The sequence below is a fragment of the Desmodus rotundus genome, chromosome 7 (assembly GCF_022682495.2).
Source record: "Desmodus rotundus isolate HL8 chromosome 7, HLdesRot8A.1, whole genome shotgun sequence".
NCBI classification, from domain to species: domain Eukaryota; kingdom Metazoa; phylum Chordata; class Mammalia; order Chiroptera; family Phyllostomidae; genus Desmodus; species Desmodus rotundus.
This window is the reverse complement of record NC_071393.1, coordinates 35,290,753-35,310,500: the sequence shown is the minus strand read 5'-3', so window position 1 is coordinate 35,310,500 and position 19,748 is coordinate 35,290,753. Positions and strand designations below refer to the sequence as shown.

Genomic DNA, 19,748 nt, shown 5'->3' with positions numbered 1-19,748 from the left:
CTGCAACCAAAAGAATAAAATACCTAGGAATAAGCTTAACAAAGGAGTGAAGGGTCTATAGACGGAAACCTACACAGCATTATTGAGAGAGACTGGAAAAGGCACAGTGAAATGAAATACTCAGTGCCCTGGGTCAGAAGATGAACGCAGTTAAAATGGCCACACCACTCAAAGCAACGCACAGATTTAATGCAATCCACATCAAAATCCCAATATCATTTTTCATTTTTTATTTATCTCTTTAAAGATTTTATTTATTTATTTTTACAGACAGGGGAAGGGAGGGAGAAAGAGAGGGAGAGAAACATCAACGTGTGGTTGCATCTCACATGGCCCGCACCCCAGGCATGTGCCCCGACCGGGAATCGAACCAGCAACTCCTTGATTTGCAGCCCGTGCTCAATCCACTGAGCCACACCAGCCAGGGCCCAATATCATTTTTTAAAGAAATAGAACAAAAAGTTGCCAGATTTGTATGGAACCACAAGACCCCAAAGAGCCAAAGCAATCCTCAGGAAAAAGAACAAAGCAGGAGGTATCACTCTACCTGTCCTCAAATTATATTACAGAGGTATGATAACCAAAACAGCCTGGTACTGGCAGAAGAACTGACCAGTGGAATAGAAATGAGGGCCCAGAAATAAAGCCACCAGTATATGGGCAAATAATTTTTTGTAAAGGAGCCAAAAACACACAATGGAGAAAAGAAAACCTCTTCAATAAATGGTTCTGGGAGAGTAGGCAAAAGAATGAAACTAGACTGCAGTTTGTCCCCATGTACAAAAGTTAATTCAAAATGGATCAAAGACCTAAATATAAGACCTGAAACAATAAATTCCATAGAAGATGACATAAGTACTAAACTTATGGACCTGGGTCATAGAGAAGATTTTATAAATTTGACCCCAAAGGCAAGGGAAGTAAAGGCAAAAATAAATGAATGTGACTACATCAAACTAAAAAGCTTCTGCACAGCAAAAGACACTGACAACAAAACAAAAAGGCAACCAACAAAATGGGAGAGGATATTTGCAAACAGCAGCTTAGATAAGGGGTTAATATCCAAAATACATAAAGAAGTCATACAACTCAACACCGAACACACAATTTAATTAAAAATGGGCAGATGACCTGAACAGACACTTCTTCCAAGATGACATAGAAACGGCCATCAGATACATGAAAAGATTTCAAACACACAAACTATTAGGGAAATGCAAATCGAAACCACAATGGGACATCACCTCAGCACTGTTACCAATGAGACAGGTGATCACGAGTGTTAAGAGAGGTGCTGGAGAAAAGGGAACCCTCATTCACTGCTGGTGGGAACGTAAACTGGTGCAGCCACTATGGACAACAGCGTGGTGTTTGCAAAGATCCACACACCCCTATTTCACCGCAGCTTCACTCACGGTGGCCAAGGCAGGGAGGGAAGCAAAGCGCCCACCAGCAGAGGACTGGACAAAGACGACGTGGTCCACATACAATGGAGCGCTCCTCAGCCAGAAGGAAAGATGAAACACTGCCATTTGTGACGCGGATGGACCCTGAGAACACTATGCTAGGAGAGTGAGTCAGTCAGAAAAAGCCAAGAACCATACGGTCTCACTCACGTGTGGGCCACAAAACTGAAACTCACAGACACAGATGGACAAGTGTGGTGGCTGCCACACTGCCCCCCACAGGGAAGGGGTGTCGGACAGTAAAGGGGACCAAGTGCATGGTAACAGCAGATGACCCTGGGTGGTGGGCACACATGCAATCCACAGAACATGTATCACAGAAATGCACACTTACACCAATGTCGGCACGATAAAGTTAACTCACAAAAACAGACTTCCAGGTCTATGATGGCAAAAGGATGAACCTGCCTCCTTCTATCATCATCTCCCCTAAACAATGAGGAAGAGAAGGTAAGCCGCAGGGAGAAATTACTCCCAACACTCATATCCAATAGAGGACTTGCCCCCAGACCGCACAAGGAAAGCTCACAAACCAGCACTAACCAGCGCGACCTTTTGAGGTCAGACATCGCAGGCCCCGGGTCACTTTCGGCTTCACCACTTACCAGCACTATGGCCTACACAGAGTGCCCTAATCTGAGTCTCAACCACAAAAATGGGATTATGCCAAGTGGACCACCACCTCCAGGGACCGCTGTGAAGAGTAAGTGGCACAATCTATAGTTTCCACCATACAGCAAACTTCATTTCAAAGTCTCCTTCCAGCAAAAAGAATACTGGCCAAATAGGGCCCTTGATTTATGGCCCTAGAAAGCCACACTGTGAGTGCCACTCCCTTCTCACCCAAACAAAACTGTAAGAATACTGAATTACCTCTACAACATCCTGGAAATAAAGTCTTCAAAATTCACACATGCCTAGAGGTACACAAAGGTATGCAAGGGAATCGACTTCCACACTCCTCATAAACTTGATAGGCCTAGATGCCTGAATTACCAATAAAAGGTTTCCTACCCTAAAGTTTATTACTTAGAACAGGGCTAGAAAACTACAGCCCATGGGCCAAACCGGCTCACTACTAGCAAAGTGTCATGGGCACACGACCACGTTCAGCGGTCTGCGTGCCGTCTGTGACTGCTTCTGCAATATGATAGAAAGGCCGAGTGGTTATGCCAGAGGCTACGTGGCTCACGAAGCCTAACATCTGACTCTACAGAAAAAGTCTGCTGACTCCTGTAGGAAAATACTCGTGTAAAAATGGATGGATCCAAGTTCAAAAAGAAAAAGGAAATACATGAAATGGACAAATTCCCAGAATGATACAAATGACCAAAGTTGACTCAAGAAGTAATAGAAAATGTGGATAGACCTAAATCAAGTAAAGAAATTGAATTAGTACTTAAAAATCTTCCCATAAAGAAAAGCCCAGGCCCAGGAGATTCCTATCCCAGGTGGTAAATCCTATCACACATATAGAAAAAAAATAATTAACAATCCTACACAAACTCTTACAGAAAATATAAAAACAAAGAACGTTTCCTAACTCACTTATTAGGGTAGTACTAGCATACCCTAAATAATGCAGAAGTTGGGGGCAGTCTAAAATCCCTGTGTAACTTTTGACTCCCAGAAAACTTAGCACTGTCCCTTGATAACCAAAGGGGGTTGGCTCTAGGACATCCCACACCCATGCAGATGCCAACATCCATGGATGCTCAAGCCCCTTACGTAAAATGGCATGCAACAGTGCACACTGTCAGCCCTCCCCATCCATGGGCTCCCCACCGAGGACCGAAAACACTGTTTTCTTTAAAGTTATTTTATTGTCATTCAATTATAGTTGTCTGCATTTACCCCCCACCACAGCCATCCCCACCTCCCCACCCCCCACCCCCACTTCCACCCTCATTGGTTTTGTCTATGTGTCCTTTATAGTTGTTCCTGAAAATGCTTCCCCCTCTCCGCTCATTGTCTCCTTCCACCTCCCCTCTGGTTACTGTCAGATCGTTCTGAATTGCCATGTCTCTGGTTATACTTTGCTTGCTTGTTTGTTTTGTTGATTAGGTTCCACTTACAGGTGAGATCATATGGTATTCGTCTTTCACTGCCTGGCTTATTTCACTTAGCAATAATGCTCTTCAGTTCCAGCCATGCTGTCACAAAGGGCAGAAGCTCCTTCCTTCTGCTGTGTTGTATTCCATTGTGTAAATGTATCATAGTGTTTTGATCCACTCATTTACTGATGGGCAACTTAGGTTGCTTCCAGTACTTGGCTATTGTAAATTGTGCTGCTATGAGCATTGGGGTGCATAGATTCTTTTGGACTGGTGTTTCAGGATTCTTAGGGTATAATCCCAGCAGTGGAATTTCCAGGTCAAAAGGCAGTCCATTTTTAGTTTTTCTGAGGAAATTCCATACTGTTTTCCACAGTGGCTGCACCAGTCTGCATTCCTACCAACAGTGCACTAGGGTTCCCTTTTCTCCACCTCACCAGCACTTATTGTTTGTTGATTTGTTTATGATGGTCATTCTGACTGGTGTGAGGTGGTATCTCATTGTGGTTTTAATTTGCATCTCTCTGATGGCTAGTGATGCTGAGCATCCTTTCATGTGTCTCTGGGCCCTCTGATTGTCCTCCTTGGAGAAGTGTCTGTTCAAGTCCTTTGCCCATTTTTTAATTGGATTATTTGTCTTCCTAGAATGGAGTCACATGAGTTCTTTATATATTTTGGAGATCAAACTCTTGTCCGAGGTATCGTTGGCAAATACGTTTTCCCATACAATTGGTTCCCTTTTCATTTTAATGCTGTTCTCTTTAGCTGCGCAGCAGCTTTTTATTTTGATGAGGTCCCATTTGTTTATTCTTTCCTTTATGTCCTTTACTCTAGGGGACATATCAGTGAAAATATTGCTGTGTGGAATATCTGAGGTTTTCCTGCCTATGTTCTCCTGAAGGATTTTCATGGTGTCACAACTTATATTTAAGTCTCTTATCCACCTTGAGTTTATTTTTGTGTAAGTTGGTGGTCGAGTTTCATTTTTTTTACATGTAGCTGTCCAGCTCTTCCAACACCATTTGTTGAAGAGGCTATTTTTGCTCCATTTTATGCTTCTTCCCCCTTTCTCGAATATTAATCGACCATAGAGACTTGGGTTTATTTCTGGGCTCTCTGTTCTGTTCCACTGGAAAAATATGTAACATTTCTCGAATCTGCGTGTCATCCTTGTGCAGGGGCCATGTCAACCTTCTCTGTATCGTTCCAGTTTTGTGTACGTGATGCCGAAGTGAGCACCGAAAATACTGTTTTCGACCTGTGGTTGACTGAATCTGCAAAGGTGGAAACCCAGGGATTTGGGTGGCCCACTGCACATTTACTGAAAAAAGTACGGGCGTCAGTGGATGCACACAGTTCAAACCTGTACTGTTCAAGGGCCAACTGCATTGGTCTGACGACTAAGACCAGACAAAGACATTGTAAGAAAAGAAAACTTCAGATCAGTATCCCTCATGAACACAGACAAAAGTTCTTAACGAAATATTAGTAAACTGAATTCAGGAACACAGAACAAGTATCATACACCATGACTAAGTGGGGTTCATTACAGGAACACCAGACTGGCTTAACATCTGAAAATCAATTAATGTAACACACCATTTATACATACCTTAGGAGGTTTTTAATGTAATAAAGTTTTTTGTCTATTTAGTTAATAATTTCTGAAAGATTTTATTTGCTTATTTGTTTATTTATGTATTTATTTATTTATAGAGGAAGGGAGGGAGAAAGGGACAGAAACATCAATCAGCTGCCTCTCGCACAGAGCCAAACCTGCAAACCAGGCACATGCTCCCACCAGAATTGAACTGGCAACCTCTGGCTTTGTGGGGCAACGCCCAACCAACGGAGCCATACAAGTCAGGGCATTTGTATATTTTAAAAGCATCAAACTGCAACCTGGCAGGGTGGCTCGGCCGGTGGGAACATGGTCCTGTACACCTACATGCTGCAGTTTGATTCCCAGTCAGGGCACACACTCCTGGGTTGTGGTTTGATCCCTGGTTGGGGCACTTAAACCAGGGGCAATCGATAGACGTTTCTGTCTCACACGGATGTTTCTCTCTCTCGGGCAACCAATAAATGTTTCTCTCTCTCTGCCCCTCTCCCACACTCTCTCTAAAATCAATAGATATATTCCTTTGGGTGAGGATTAAAAATACATCAAAGTGCTATTAAATTTAGATAGCTTTGTATTTATTTTTAGAAACTCAGTATTTACAATGTTAGGAATTACATCCTTAACTTTTAAAAATTAAATGCTCAAACTAAATTTTTCAAAAAGATTTTATTTATTTATTTTTACAGGGGAAGAGAGGGAGAAAGAGAGGGAAACATCAGTGTGTGGTTGCCTCTAGTGCGCCACCCCACCGGGGACCTGGCCTGCAACCCAGGCATGTGCCCTGATTGGGAATTGTACCAGTGACCCCCTGCTTTGCTGGCTGGCACTCAATCTACACTGAGCCACACCAGTCAGGTAAACTAAAATTTATGATGAAAACCGTCAGATGCCAACTAAACAGAAATACAAACATTTCCCAACATTTTGAACACTCTCAAGCAAGAACGTTTTAAGGCCACACTGACTACTGAATATGCCTGAAATGAAACGGGGGAAAGGTCACTCCATGGTGAAGACACGGTGATTGTTTTTGGTTGCTTTGCAGTTGCCAAAGCAACTTCACCATGTTTCAGACAGCCAATAAAAAACTACTTTTTAAAACCTGACAAAGTTCGACTCCCTTTAACGTCTAACTTCTGAATTAATTTATCCTTGTAGAGCACCCAGCCCCAAACCTAATATTCCAGGTGTGAGCCAACCAGCACTGGGGTAAGCGATGCAACCTTTCTCGATCTTGCCTTTTCCTAGCGCAGTCTCCTACTGCAGTTCACATCGTTCTCCTCACAGGCTAACCATACCACTGACTCAATGACCGAGACTCCACATCTTCTTATTACATGAGCCCCTCCTAGGTCATGTCTCTACCTTCATTAACTGGTATAACTGATTTTCTTGGACCCAAGTAAAATCCCTCAGTTATACGACCCTTCCATTTCATTAAGTTGCACTGGGCAAATTTTGAGCTTAACCAGATGAGACTTTCTCTCTTCACTTCATCAAGGTCACAAATTTGCTAAATGCACCTTTCAGGTAGGACTGCAAAGACATACTGTGTATAAAGTGACAGAGCCTCAACTCAGAATCCCAGCAGTGCTGTGTCCATAAATCACACCCCTCCAGACACAGATACTCAAAATCATGATTCCATCTACTTTTACCACAATCTGGCAAACACCCCCATCCTACTCACAGGGCCATCATGAAAGACTTAGCAAATACCTTGCTAAAATTGACACTATCACCATGGATACTATATCCACTCGCTTTGAGCTACCAATTTGGATATCCTGTCCTGTTGATCTGCTGAATTTGTAAAAACTCTAGAAAATCTCAGATATTCCACACAGCAATATTTTCCCTGGTATGTCCCCTAGAGCAACAAACATAAAGGAATGAATAAACAAATGGGACCTCATCAAAATACAAAGCTTCTGCATGGATAAAGAGAACATCAGCAAAATGAAAAGGGAACCAATTATATGGAATGGCAAAAATACCATGCATTTGCCAATGATACCTCGGACAAGTGTTTTATCTTCAAAATATATAAAGAATTCACATGACTCCACTCCACACCCAATTAAAAAATGGGCAAAGGGCTTAAACAGACACTTCTCCAAGGAGGACAGACAGAGGGCCCAGAGACATATGAAAGGATGCTCAGCATCACTAGCCATCGGAGAGATGCACATTGAAACCACAATGAGATACCACTTCACACTGGTCAGAACAGCCATCATAAACAAATCAACAAATGCTGGTGAGGATGTGGAGAAAAATGCATACTAGTGCAGCCACTGTGGAAAACAGTATGGAATTTACTCAGAAAACTAAAAATGGAACTATGTTTTGATCCGGCAATTCCACGGCTGGGATTATATCCTAAGAATCCTGAAATACCAATCCAAAAGAACCTATGCACCATTGGGATGTTCATAGCAGCACAATTTACAATAGCCAAGTGCTGGAAGCAACCTCAGTGCCCATCAGCAAATGAGTGGATCAAAAACCCATGGTACAGCCCTGGCTGGTGTGGCTCAGTTGACTGAGCATGGGCCTGCAAAATGGGGGGCGGGGGAGGGGGGCAGTTTGATTCCCAGTCAGGGCACATGCCTGGGTTTCAGGCCAGGTCCCCAGTGGGTGGCGCGTGAGAGGTAACCCACACATTAATATTTCTCTCCCTCATTCTCCCTCCCTTCCCCTCTCTCTAAATAAAATCTTTAAAAAAACCAAAACAAAATTGTGGTACGTGTATACAATGGAATACTACGCAGCAGAAAGAAAGAAGGAGCTCCTACCCTTTGTGACAGCGTGGATGGAACTGGAGAGCACTATGCTAAGTGAGATAAGCCAGGTGGTGAGGGCCAAATACCATATGACCTCACCTATAAGTGGAATATGTTAACAAAACAAACAAGCAAGCAAAATATAACCAGAAACACTGAAATAAAGATACAGTAACCAGAAGGGAGGGGGGAGGTGATAATGGGAAAAAGGGGAAAGGTCATCAAGGATTATGCATAAAGGACAATGGACAAAGGCAAAGGGGGGAGGGGGGGGGGATAGTGGTGGAGGGAAAATGTAGACAACTGTCCTTGAACAACAATAAAAAATTTTTTAAAAAAGAACTTTAGTAACCCTGCTACTCTGGATGAGAAAAACAGAAAAATGACACATTTTCCACTCTGAATTAATTACAGAATCTCACGAATCATACCAATCTTAAACATTTTCGAGTCCACTGGTTTTCAATCGACAGGTCTTTGGCAGTCAACTTAGTTGAGTTGCCATCCACTTTTTTTCTTTTAATGAAACAACGTCGAAGGGCACCAGGTGCCGAGATGAACCTGCATCATGTGTGTGCACGCATGTGCACTCCATGTGTTAGGGGGTGCATGGGGTCATGATGCAGTCACAGGTCAAAAAAGTTTGAGAGACACCTTCCTAGTCCCACAGCTCTACCCCCACAAAGCTCCACCAAAAAATTCTTAGTATTCAAAGAGTTGTCGTTGGTAACCATCTTCACCTCATACACAGAAACCAACAAACAGCAATTTTGAGCTCAGTACACCTAATCTGCTATTCATAAAGTAAAAAAGACTGGAGCTCAGATGGTTTAAGGGTCATCCCCACACCCCCAATTGCGGGCTCAATCCTTGGTCAGGGAACATACAGGAATCAACCAATGAATGCATGGGTAGGTGGAACAACAAATGATGTTTGTTTCTTTCTCTCTCTCTCCCCTCCCTTCCCCCTTCCTCTTTCTAAAAAAATAAAAAATAAAAAATAATAAAATAAAAAAAGAAAAAAAACTAGAATCCATTTGGGGGTTCCAGTTGAAATATAGACCTGCTCAGAAGACAGTCACTTACGTTTTGATGGGATTAAAACCAGTATCGACAGGCAGCAGAATGAAATTACTTTAGTCTGCGGCCAGGAAAGAGAAAAACCATTCTGGGTCGCCAGCTCCTCATCGGTTACCATGGAAGAGTACTGTTAGGATTCCAGCTAGCTCTGGAATTGGAAGATTTATTGACAACCGACTGGCCAAGCAGGTGAGAACTTTGCCTCCCTCACAGCAAGACCCTTTAACCACTTCAACAAGTTAGTTACTGATGAGCTAAATCAACATCACGCAAAAAGTACTGATAAGAAGCTCGGCCTTACAGCAACAGCAGGAAGAACCAAGGGGAAGTTTCCAGCATTCAGTAACTGGGCCCTGGCAGGTATCATCCCTCTCTCAGCCACTCTCCCCGTCTAGAATCCAGTTCGGCTCTAGATCTCTGTCCTCAAGCTCTCAGCCACGGATGTGGCACCCGCACTCTTCCCTGCCGCCCCACTCGACCGTACAAACGGAAACCGAGGTACGAGGCAATGGGTGGGCGAGCGGCAGCGGCCATGCCAAGTATAAACCAAGAGCCTAAGCAGCTTAAAGCCGCCCTTCTCACCCCATGCCGGACAGTTCGGAATCCCGCGGCCCCCGCACTCCCACCTCAAGCCACGCCCCCGAGGCCGTCCCGCCGCCCGGCTCTCGGCGCGCCAACGCTGCCCCCGGCATGCGCCGCCCCTATAAGGGGCTACGAGGCCTGGAACCTTCCAGCCTAAAAGCAAACCCGCCTGGCAACCCCGGAAGCCCCCTCCCACGAGCGCCCACCAACCAGCCGCCGCCCCTTCCTCCCACCTCCAAGTCGTCGGGCCTGCGCCTCCCCGGCACGCCACACGAATCGGCCCGGGGCCGAGAGGGAACCCAGAAATTGAGGGGCTCCTTGCTCCACACCCACCCCACTGCCGCGGCCGCCGGAAGGGCCTCGCGTCTCCACGCCACCGCCGTGAGGTCACTTCCTGCGCGACGCCTTGGAAACCACAAGGCGGGCAATCGAGGGACGGGGCGCCCGGGAAATTTGAGAGCTGGGGAGCCCGTCTCGGGGCGGGGCCTGAGGCCTTCCGGCACCGCCCCTGGGCGGCCGCGTTGCGTGGCCCGCCCACTCGCGTAGGCTGGAGTCCCTGTCAGAGTTGTCCGGGTGCCTGGGGGACCACGCTTGCAGTCTCGATGGCAAACTGTGGCTTACCCTCCAGTCCCCCTTTCGAAGAGTGGTGATGTGGACCATCCTCATCCTTGGTCAGTCGCAGCCGACGGATGCAATGTGTAAGCCCCCGAGACGGATTAAAGGAAACAAGAACTTCCCTTCGTGATCGATCTTCAGAGTTTATCACCTTAGGCTTATTTGGGGGTTAGTGCCAACCAGTGTATGCTTCGCTGCCCCCCGCCGCGCCCTCGGCCTCGACCCCAGTAATCGTTACACGAGAAAATGCCACTCACTTCCCGGTGGCATTTTTGTTTCGGTAGTCTTGATTTTTGAAAAACGCAGGCGTTTAGGAGCAACGCTGAACGTAATGAGGAATTTTAGGGGTTAAGGAGCTTGAGGTCATCATGATGGCTGACACCGGGTTTGAGAGCCACAGCTTGAGCAGGCAGCATAGGGTAGGGCAGTGGGCCCAAACCTGGCTCTTCACGATCAATAGAGGAACTTTGTAAGATCTCCAATTCTCAGGGACTCTCCTTCCGGCCCTTACCCCCGGAGATTCACTTTTAGTAGGTCTGGAGGGGGCCTGGCATCTGTTATGTTAAAGGTTCCTTCCAGTCGGTTCTGATCACACCCCGAAATTGGGATCTACTGGTGTATCAGATGCAGGGTAGAATCCTGAGTTGCACTTATTACAAACAAGCGTTGCAATTCGAGATAAACTGGAGATGACAGCTAACAAAGTTGCCATGAAATTAAATGAGATAACGTGTACCTGAACGTGGCTGATGGTGGTTGGGGCTGGGTGATGGCATATAGGGCCTTATTATACTACTGTGTATGTTCCACTTTTGTGTATGTTCAAAAGCCACCATAATAAAAAAAAAAGACTTTTTTAGTAACAAATACATGTTTTTTAAATTTTATTTATTTTTTAGAGATAGGGGAAGGAAGGGAGAAAGAGAAACATCTGTTGGTTGTCTCATAAGCGCCCAACTGGGGACCTGGCCCCCAACCCAGGCATTTGCCCTGACCAGGAATCAAACTGGTGTCCTTTCAGGTTGCAGACTGGCCCTCAATCCACTGAGCCACACCAGCCAGGGTGAGTAACAAACATTTAAACTCAAGTAACTAGCCAATGTCCAGCTTTACCAAGGTCAGTGCAGCCTCGCTTGGTATATAAATATAGCTTTAATACAGCCCAAATAATATTAGGAATGAAATAGTTGAAATAGGAACACCGGGAGCTAAGTGGCAGCCGGGGACAAGTTTAACAGTCACTGAAAGTGTAGTGCTGTTTGTTTATGGCGCCGGTGTGAGGCACTCTGCAATAAAATTTAACAATGACTATTAAAATGGTAAACTGAGACAGCAAACAGCAAACTGTAACTAAACATGTGTAAGCAAAACTAGTAAGGAAAGTAAAATAAAGAGATTCATAGATTTCAAAGTGTACTTGGGTTAAAAAACAAAACAGCTAACTGGCTAAGACCTACTCTCAGCAAAACCAAAAGTAGCCTTCCTGGTTTGATCAAATTAGCTCACTTTGGGAGCTTTAAGCAGTTAATCAATCAGCAATAGAATGGTATGCAGCTACTAGAAGTTGATGAATAGCTTGCTGCCCTGGAAAAAAAGACTAAAAAAAGGAAGGCCACAGAACAATATGTATCTTACAGTCACCTTTTTGTGAAAACAAGTTACACGGTGATGTTCCCACAACAAGCAAACAATCCACGTGCGTAAGTGCATGGAGAAAGGTCCGGAAGGACAGACACCCTCTAAACTGTATTGTAGCTTCCAGGGGAAAAGCATGGCACGGGTGTGTAAGAATGGGTGAAGGTTTTCACTTCTTACTATGTGACGAGCCACATAACATCTCTGCCAACAGCAGACCACGTATACGATGGTGGTGTGCCATATAACGTAGGTGCGTAGTATAGGGTTTACAATCTGGGTGTGTACTCTGTGATGTTTGCACGATGATGAAATCGCCTACCAGTGCATTTCTCAGAACACATCGTTTGTCTTGAGCTGCTCGTGACTGCATATACTTCTAAATTGTTACCAAAATTGTTTAAAAGAGTTCTGCAGTGGAGCTTCTTAGGAGCATTCCATCCACCCACTGCTCTAGAAAAAGTTACTCCCACTTCAGCGCAAACAGAGTAGGCCATTCAGAATGGGGCATTGGCGGTTTCTGCAGAAAAGTGTATTAAAGCTATTGAAAAATTATGATTTCATGTGCTGGCCATCAGTGGGGAAACTCATTTTAACAACTTGGACCCCAGTCAGAGTTACTTCCCACTCCCACCCACGAGGAAAGGAAATTTGCAGCAGTCCTCCAGTCACCTCAGCATGGCGAAGATACCAAAGGGGAGAATTCAGGACTTAGGGACACTAAGAAGTGTCCTGATACTTCAGACACCATTAGCAAGCTCAAGGGCCCCACATTTCTGCCTACACATTTCTGGATACATGGGTATGAATTTTCTCTACTGTGTTTAATAAATTGTTAAACTTTTACATATGATAAGTGCAAACATGCAAGTACAATGTGGGCTAAAATGAAAAGCTCCTTGCATACAAATATTTTTTGAAGGACACATTAATACAGGGCATAGAGGAAGGAGACCCACAGAAGGTGATTGAATTGCCACCCCCTACCTGGTCCTGATGCCTAGATATAGGACTCCCTCGTCTCTCTGCTCTTCTAAGACACAGGTCCCCAGCTCCTCCCGGACAGGAACAGAGGCCTCATAAGGCCAGGAGGCATTACTGTTCCTGCCTGCAGAGAGGAAGGCAATGTCCCCAGGCCCCGTGTCCCAGACCCACGTGGTCAGGTTCCTCAGCCTTGTTCAAGGAGGGAGACCAACTCTGTGCCAGAATCTTGGGCTTCTTCTTCCTTTCACTCTTGATGGCTCCCAATTGTCAAAGAGATTGAACAGGACTTGATGTGGCTTGTAAATATTTTTCAAGCCAGCCATCCCCCACAGAGAGCCAGCCAGCTGCTGGGCCCATGCCTTCCAAAGAGCTCCTCAGAGGTTTCCAGAAGCCAGAGAACCTCCTAACCTTACCAGACCTTCTAGCTCAAGCACTACTTCAGAAGGCTTCATCAGTTCCAATGTGGCCCCTACAGTGGCCAATGCCTGCGTTCAGTATGCAGAGAGGAAAGGCCAGGGTGGGGATCAGGCATGATCCCTCAGGCTTGCCTGCAGCCAGACAGCAAAAAATCAGCCAGTTCAATATCTGTGGCTTTCAAGCCAAAGCTTAGACCTCCCTGGGCCCACCCCTGGCCTGTCTGGGCAGGCAGGCCAGGGAGACAGATTTGGGGCCTTACTTCAGTCCGTGTACCAGACCAGGGCTGGTGGGAGGAAGATGGTATGGGAAGTAGGGGGATCTCATTGTGGCCCCGATGTTAACTGAGCCTTCTCCTTCCCCAGTACTCCCAGAGACACAAGTCTGAGTGGCTTTTACAGGTACATGGCTCTGCAGGACTCTCAGCTGCCTAAGAGCGAACTTGTACCTGGAAGTGCTCACAGCGGGCATGCTTCATGGTCAGCCCGTAGATGGGGGTCATGTCCACCTTCACGCCCAGTGGTGTGCTGAATTCTACCTGCTGCAATAGGGTGGCCAGGAAGAGAAAGATCTCGAGGCGGGCAATGGTTTCACCGATGCACTTGCGCTTGCCTAGGCCAAAGAGAGTCACCTGCTCACTCAGTGCCTTGTTGATAGTGCCGCTGGGGGTGAGAAACCGTTCTGGCCGGAACTCAGATGGGTTGCCCCACAGTTTCCTGTAATGAGAGAGAGGCAGCTGGAGTGCAGCCTGCAGACTCAGAAGCATCTAGCGGCTTGCACCCCAGCCCAAAAGAGCAGGGGATAGGCAAGGGGCCAGGAACAGCAGTGTCCAAAGCCCCGAAGAGGGTAGAGTTTCTGCTGCCCCTTCTCAACTTACTGGTCATGGTTGATCTGCCACTGGTTCACAAAGACACAACGCCCCTTGGGGATGTAGAAGCCCCTCAGACTTGTGTCTCTGGTGGTACTGGGGAGGGAGAAAGCTCAGTCAAGCTCAGGGCCACAGTGAAATCCCCCTGCCTTCCCCACTGTGTTCCTCCCACCAGCCCTGATCAGGTACATGGACCGAAGTAAGGCCCAGTATCAGACAGCAATAGATCATAGGGCCTCACCTGTGGGGGATGGTGAAGGGGACGAAGGACGAGTGTCGGAAGGTCTCCAGGATGAAGGCCTCCATATAGGGCAGCTGGGGTCTGTCGGAGAGCCGGGGCCGCCTCGCCCTCCCAATCACTGTGTCTGTAGGGCACAAAGGACCAGAGAGATGAAGGGGCCTCCCAGGCCTGGGCTGGGCCTCTGCCTTAAGCACTTTGAAAGAGGCCACTACCTACCGAGCTCCTCCTGGATCTTTTTCTGCACTTTGGGGCTTGTCACCAGGTACAGGAGGCTCCAAGAAATGGCAGTTGTGACTGTTTCAAACCCTGGCCAGAGAAGAACAGAGGGAGAAGTTAGGCTGCTGGTGGGTCAGGGCAGTTGGGCACAGGAAAGGCAAATGGGGTAGCTCATACCGGCTCCAAAGAGGTCCATGACGACACTAATGACCTTCTCATCAGACAGCTGGATATTGGCGTTCTCATCCAGCCTTCTGTCCTGACAGTGCTTGATCAGGCTGTCTGTGATGTCCCGGATGTGGCCCTGGGTAGGGAAGGTCCACAGGTGAGCAAGATCCCAAACCCAGATCTACCTCTCCATCCAGATCTGGTCCCTTACTATTCCTAGCACCTTTTTCAAGAGATGACCCCCCCCACCAAGGCTGCTGCCCCAGCTTCCTCTGCCGGTCCAAGGCTCTCTCCTGTTCCAGCTCAAGGGACGCCGGACATGCAGAGTCTGGTATCATTTTTCATGGGGGTGTGCTCTTTACCTTTCCTTTCCCATGAGGCCAGGAGACTAACTTTTTAACTCTTCCTTGTCCCTGTAAGTGGCCTAGGGTCCTGCGTGGACTGGCGATTCAGTAAATATTGCTGTCTGACAGAAGGATAAAAGGGATGGCCACGAAAAAGTTCTATGTTCCTGCCATGGATGAAGTCCCCTCCACTCCTGGCTTCAAGATCTCAGGGTGAAGGCCCTCAAAGTCTGCCGTGCAAGGCTGCTCTAGCTACCTCTGACTTCCTGACCCCTGACCCTACCTACTCCTCACCACCCACCTGCCTCTCCCCAGCCTGTACCTTCTCAAATGTTTTATAGTGTTCCTTAACCATCTTCTGCATGAAGACGTAGAACTTCTTATTCAGGTCCTTGAAGATACTCAGAGTGGGGTTGGGCAGGTATCGTAGGATAGGAAGGAAGTCGGCTGGGTTTCCAGAAGCAGCCACCTCCCCGAACTCATTATTCAGGTTGACGATACTAAGTAGTTCTTGGTCTTCATGGTCGTAGCGCCGACCAAAGCACATGGCACAGATGACATTGGCCACTGACACTACTACATACCTGTAGGGGTCAAAATGTCCAACCCCCGCCATCAGCTCCTGGAACTTGCTAATGAGGGCCTCAGCCTCCTTGCTCACATGTTCCTCCAGGTAGCACGAAGACGAGGAAGCTGGGTCTGAGGCGGTGGAGAAACTCTTCAGAGCATTCTGGGCCAGGCGTCGGCGGGCAGCCCACACTGGTCCAGAGTCTGGGTTAAAGGTCAGGCTCTGGCCATCGCTGATGAAGGTGAAGCTGTAGAGGTCAGGCCGGCCCTTGAAATCATCGCCCTGCCGCACCAGGGCCTGCTGGATGGTGTCCAGGCCACTGAGCACCAGCACAGGCGTGCAGCCAATGCGGACCTCCAGCACGTCCCCATAACGCTGGCTCAGCTGTGACAGCGCCAAGTGAGGGTTCTTCCTCAAGGTCAGGATATGTCCGAGCAGGGGCCAGCCCCAGGGCCCTGGTGGACTCTTCAGGCCTTTGGGGACCTGAGGCTGCCAGGCCCTGACCACCCAGAATACCAGGCAGAAGATGGCGGAGGCCAGGAGAAGCTCCGTGGCTGAGACGGGGATGGAGAGTCCAATCACAGAAAACATGGTCAGCACAGAGATGGCAAGGTGGCTGCTGAGAGGTGGCAGGAGGAAAAGATCAAGACATCATATGGGGGAGTGGGAGGAACCGATGTCTTAAAGTAACAGCATGCTGGTCAAGCAAAAAAGAAACTTTATCCAGAACTGCTCACTGGGTATGAAGGGGAGGAGGTGGTAAAGGCTGCTGAGCTGCCCAAAGTGCCTAGTTGCAGAACACCCCTTCTTAACTGTGCGCCAGAGTAAAGCAGTGTTTCCCAATGTCACTCTGTGATTTCCATACGCACCCGTACTATTCACATTTTCCTAAAATCAACTTCAAATCCACCTACCCAGCATTATCCCAAACACATCTGCATGAAAGCACAAGTTTGATTTTTTTCCCTAATACGTTAAAATAAACACATAATTGACACGCATCGCCAAAATCTCCTTGAGTACTACCCACCACACTTAGGGAAATGCTGCTATCAGAAGAACTAGGCATCATCCACTCCTTTAGCTTCATTTCGCATTTGGGGGACATTGACCTTCAGAAGAAGCCTTGACTTGGCTAAAGTCACCCAGCACTTGGTGTTTGAGCCAGGACACAGACCTCTTAGGGAAAATTCCCTGGGAGGTGCCAGCTCTTGTCATAGCTACCCTCTCTTGAAGAGTGGTCTCAGAACCCTCAGAACTCTCCTGCTCCACCCCAGGGTCCAGGGTGTCCTGCTAGGCCCTGGGACAGGGTAGGAAGGCGACAGAGTGTAGGAAGCCCACTGTCTAAGCCACACTGCTCTGAGCCCCAGCTCTCTGAGTTCAACTGATCCGTAGTATTAAAGCAGGTGGAATCCAGCTAGACTGAGAGTCTGAGTCACAGAAATCTAGGGGGGGGGGGTTGTTGGGCTCAAGTCTCAGTGAATGAATCGGCTGGGTCTCCCCCATATGGTGTTCACCAGAGAGCAGAGAATAAATGCAAGGCTCCCAGCAGAGCCAGGACTGCAAGAAAACTCCAGGCTGCCGTGAGGGACATTAGGGATGGGTCTGAACCTAACTGAGACTAAGACGATACTTTCTGGGCTTGGTCCAGAAAATGTGCGAATTCACGGACTACTGACCCCAAGGCATCGGGCTCTGGCTGGGACATCTTTCTGGTGCCCTGCAAGGGACAGGAGACTCAGTGTTTCAGGCTCAGTGGTATGGCCTTGGACTGGTCATTTTACCTTTCTGGGCTCCAATTATGTCACCTGAGAGAGGGAGTGGGATGTGACCTCTGACTCAGGGTGCCCAGCTGGATCTCAGAGAAGAGGAAACTCACCTCTGGCCTGGGAAACCTCACAGCCTGACTAGCGAGGTTTCCCTGCAGGAGAGCCACCCAAGATGAGGAGGCTGGTTGTATGGTTCCTACCTCAAGTACTATGGCCATCCATCTAGGGAGGCTTCCTGGAGGAGCTGGATCCCAAAGCACACGTAAAAAGCCCTGGATCCCTAAGTGAACTGGGGACACTGCTATGCCTTGGTGTACTATGGTGTCTCCTTGTATATACTGCGTGCCCCAAGGACCTCTAGCCTTAGTAAGATGGTGGGAGGCCACGAGAAATGTGACCTAGTGGTCCAGCTTCCTTGAAGCTGAGAGTCTCTCACACTAACTGCTTCCCAACAGAGGCCAGAGTGGACAGTGGATGGGATAGGGAAGACCCCCCAGGGCAGTGCCCAGGACTCCCGCTCATATCAGCTTCTCTGGTCCGAGTCAGCACATCTTGGCTCCCACAAGCCATGCCTTGGGCCGGGGTGGGGGGACAGTGGGGGGAAGGTAGAGGCGGCCAGGGGTAGCTTTTAGATAAGACAGGTACAACTGGTAAGAACACAACGTGCCCACTCCATTCACCCAACCCAGCTCTGGACAACTGTGTCCTTATTGCAGCCAGCCAGGTGACTCTGATGCGGAAGGCCCTAGGCATTCAGAGGGTCAGTGGGGATGGAGCAGCAGCCTGGGGCCTGGAGTTGGCAGAGGGGCATCTGCATCCTGACTTCTGCTGCTAGCTGTGGGACGCTGGGCAGGTCCTGCCCTTCGCTGGACTCTTTGGTCACTAAGGCCACTCCTAGCCTTCTTTTTTGAGGTGCTAGACCAGTGACTACCTAGGAAGACCTAGAGAAGCATCAAAGTTTTCCTTTGATTGGAAGGGAAGGGGCAAGCCAGAAGTCCCCAGAACTCACCTGTGGCTGTGCGGTGCTGAACTGAGCTGGGAAGAGTGGTCTCTGGAGTCAGGACCCCAAAGAAGACCAGGGAATGCTCCAACAGACTGTCCCTTTCGGGATGAGGGTGAAGGCACCACCAACTTTATAGGCGGCTTGCGAGTGTGGCCACGCCCCCTGGCTCTGGGATGGGGCAGGGAGCGGTGGCTGAGGGGGAATGGTAGCTCTAGGGAGGATGAGAACTGGGGGAGCGGGGTGCCCGCGGGCAGCTAAGAGCCCACTATGGGGACGCCTCATCCAAGCGCCAGCATGTAAAGGAACGAGGGCTGGGGACACCAGGGGCGCTCAGGTCCAAGGTACCCTATGGACAGCGGCGCCCAGGTGAGGCGGCGACTTGGGGGTTGCGGGGGAGTCCTGGGACAGCCCGAAGAGAGGCTATGGAGAGCCCCCTGCCCCGGCGGTGGGGTCGTCTCACCCTCATTTTTGCAACCACGGGGCGTGCGTGTGCCTCCCCCCCACGACTGTGGGACTGAGGCCAGGCAGGCAGGGGCGGGGCTGCCGGGTAGTGACCTCCCTTCCCCGGTTAGAGTCCTGGCTTGCGTGACAAGCGCGGCAACCCCTGTCCTGAGGTCACTGGGCTGCCCCTTCCCCCCACGCAGAGCCCCCAGGACCTCCAGCTCCCCAGCAGCCAGCACAGAAGTCCTCGCTCCCTGGCCCGGGAGCAGGAATTCACAGAGAACGTGCCGCCCTTCGGAGATCTCACTGAAACGCTGCGAACCAGGGCGCCCCCCCCCTCACCCTCTGGGCCCGTCCAGCGCTCCAGGTGCCCTCGTGGCCCCCGGGGTCGCCGAGCTTTGGCCGGGCAGAGAAATCGGGCGGCGAGGGGGGCTGCGGGGCTAGCTCCCGGCAGCCCAGAAAGGAATTAGGGGGAGGCCCGCGGGCCGGACAGGGGAAGAGGCCAAGGGACTAAGCAGGGGGCACCCTGCACAGACACCTCCCAGGCTAACGAGCCGGTGTCTGGAACCTCCTTCCAGGGGGCAGAGGTCACGTGGCCTGTCCCCGCCCCACTTGGCCCGGGGTGCAGTGTCCCGCAGTTGCGTGAGAAGGGCGAGAAATCCCACGCAGGCCCCCAGCCTCCCAAGGTCCTGGCCCTTGTCGGGTCCCAGCGCAGTCACGCGAGAGAGGAGGCGGTGCTGGCGGCCTCTAAACGGGCCGTCCCTAGTGGAGCGAAGGAGAGGAGGGACAGGCCTGGCGGATGTGCTGTGGGGGTGGGGGCGGTGCAAAGGGCCCAGGTTTGCGTGCGGAGCTGGGCTTTTGCTTGCGAATGAGCGCCTGCGTGTGCCGGT

At 49.0% G+C, this 19,748-nt stretch overlaps 2 protein-coding genes and 1 non-coding gene across 5 annotated transcripts in view; all 3 read right to left on the bottom strand.

Moving 5' to 3' along the window:
• Nucleotides 1-10,055, bottom strand: part of EDC3 (enhancer of mRNA decapping 3) — a 51,252-nt gene extending 41,197 nt beyond the window's left edge. Inside the window, exon 1 of one of the 2 annotated variants that reach the window (XM_045192731.2) lies at nt 9,926-10,055. The gene's annotated coding sequence lies outside the window, so the exon portion shown is untranslated. Of the gene's footprint in view, nt 1-9,825 lie in introns of both variants that reach the window. The other variant, XM_024557373.3, reaches the window with a different exon arrangement.
• On the bottom strand, nt 4,654-4,759 carry LOC112301959 (U6 spliceosomal RNA). The gene has a single exon (XR_002974515.2). It is a non-coding gene; the product is annotated as a U6 spliceosomal RNA (small nuclear RNA).
• A 1,021-nt stretch (nt 10,056-11,076) lies between the features above and the next one.
• On the bottom strand, nt 11,077-18,564 carry LOC112301821 (cytochrome P450 1A1). Of its 2 annotated transcripts, none has more exons than XM_024557350.3 (7): nt 18,424-18,564; nt 15,400-16,264; nt 14,743-14,869; nt 14,566-14,655; nt 14,350-14,473; nt 14,118-14,204; nt 11,077-13,956 (listed from the first exon to the last, which is right to left on the bottom strand). In XM_024557350.3, the coding sequence occupies exons 2-7, from the start codon at nt 16,234-16,236 to the stop codon at nt 13,671-13,673; spliced, it is 1,551 nt and encodes a 516-aa protein (XP_024413118.2). In that variant the 5' UTR covers nt 16,237-16,264; nt 18,424-18,564; the 3' UTR covers nt 11,077-13,670. The 2 variants fall into 2 exon arrangements, with proteins under 2 accessions (XP_024413118.2, XP_053784845.1); XM_053928870.1 differs by having other exon boundaries at nt 15,400-16,261; nt 18,424-18,555.
• Between the last annotated feature and the right edge of the window lie 1,184 nt (nt 18,565-19,748).

Bases quoted from the DNA above. Each gene is read 5' to 3' on its own strand.
- LOC112301821 (XM_024557350.3), bottom strand. From the start codon at position 16,236: ATGTTTTCTGTGATTGGACTCTCCATCCCCGTCTCAGCCACGGAGCTT. The intron at 14,205-14,349 runs GTGAGGCCCTAT...CTCCCTCCCCAG, and splicing joins CCCTTCACCATCCCCCACAG to TACCACCAGAGACACAAGTC. The intron at 13,957-14,117 runs GTAAGTTGAGAA...CTCTCATTACAG, and splicing joins TGGCAGATCAACCATGACCA to GAAACTGTGGGGCAACCCAT.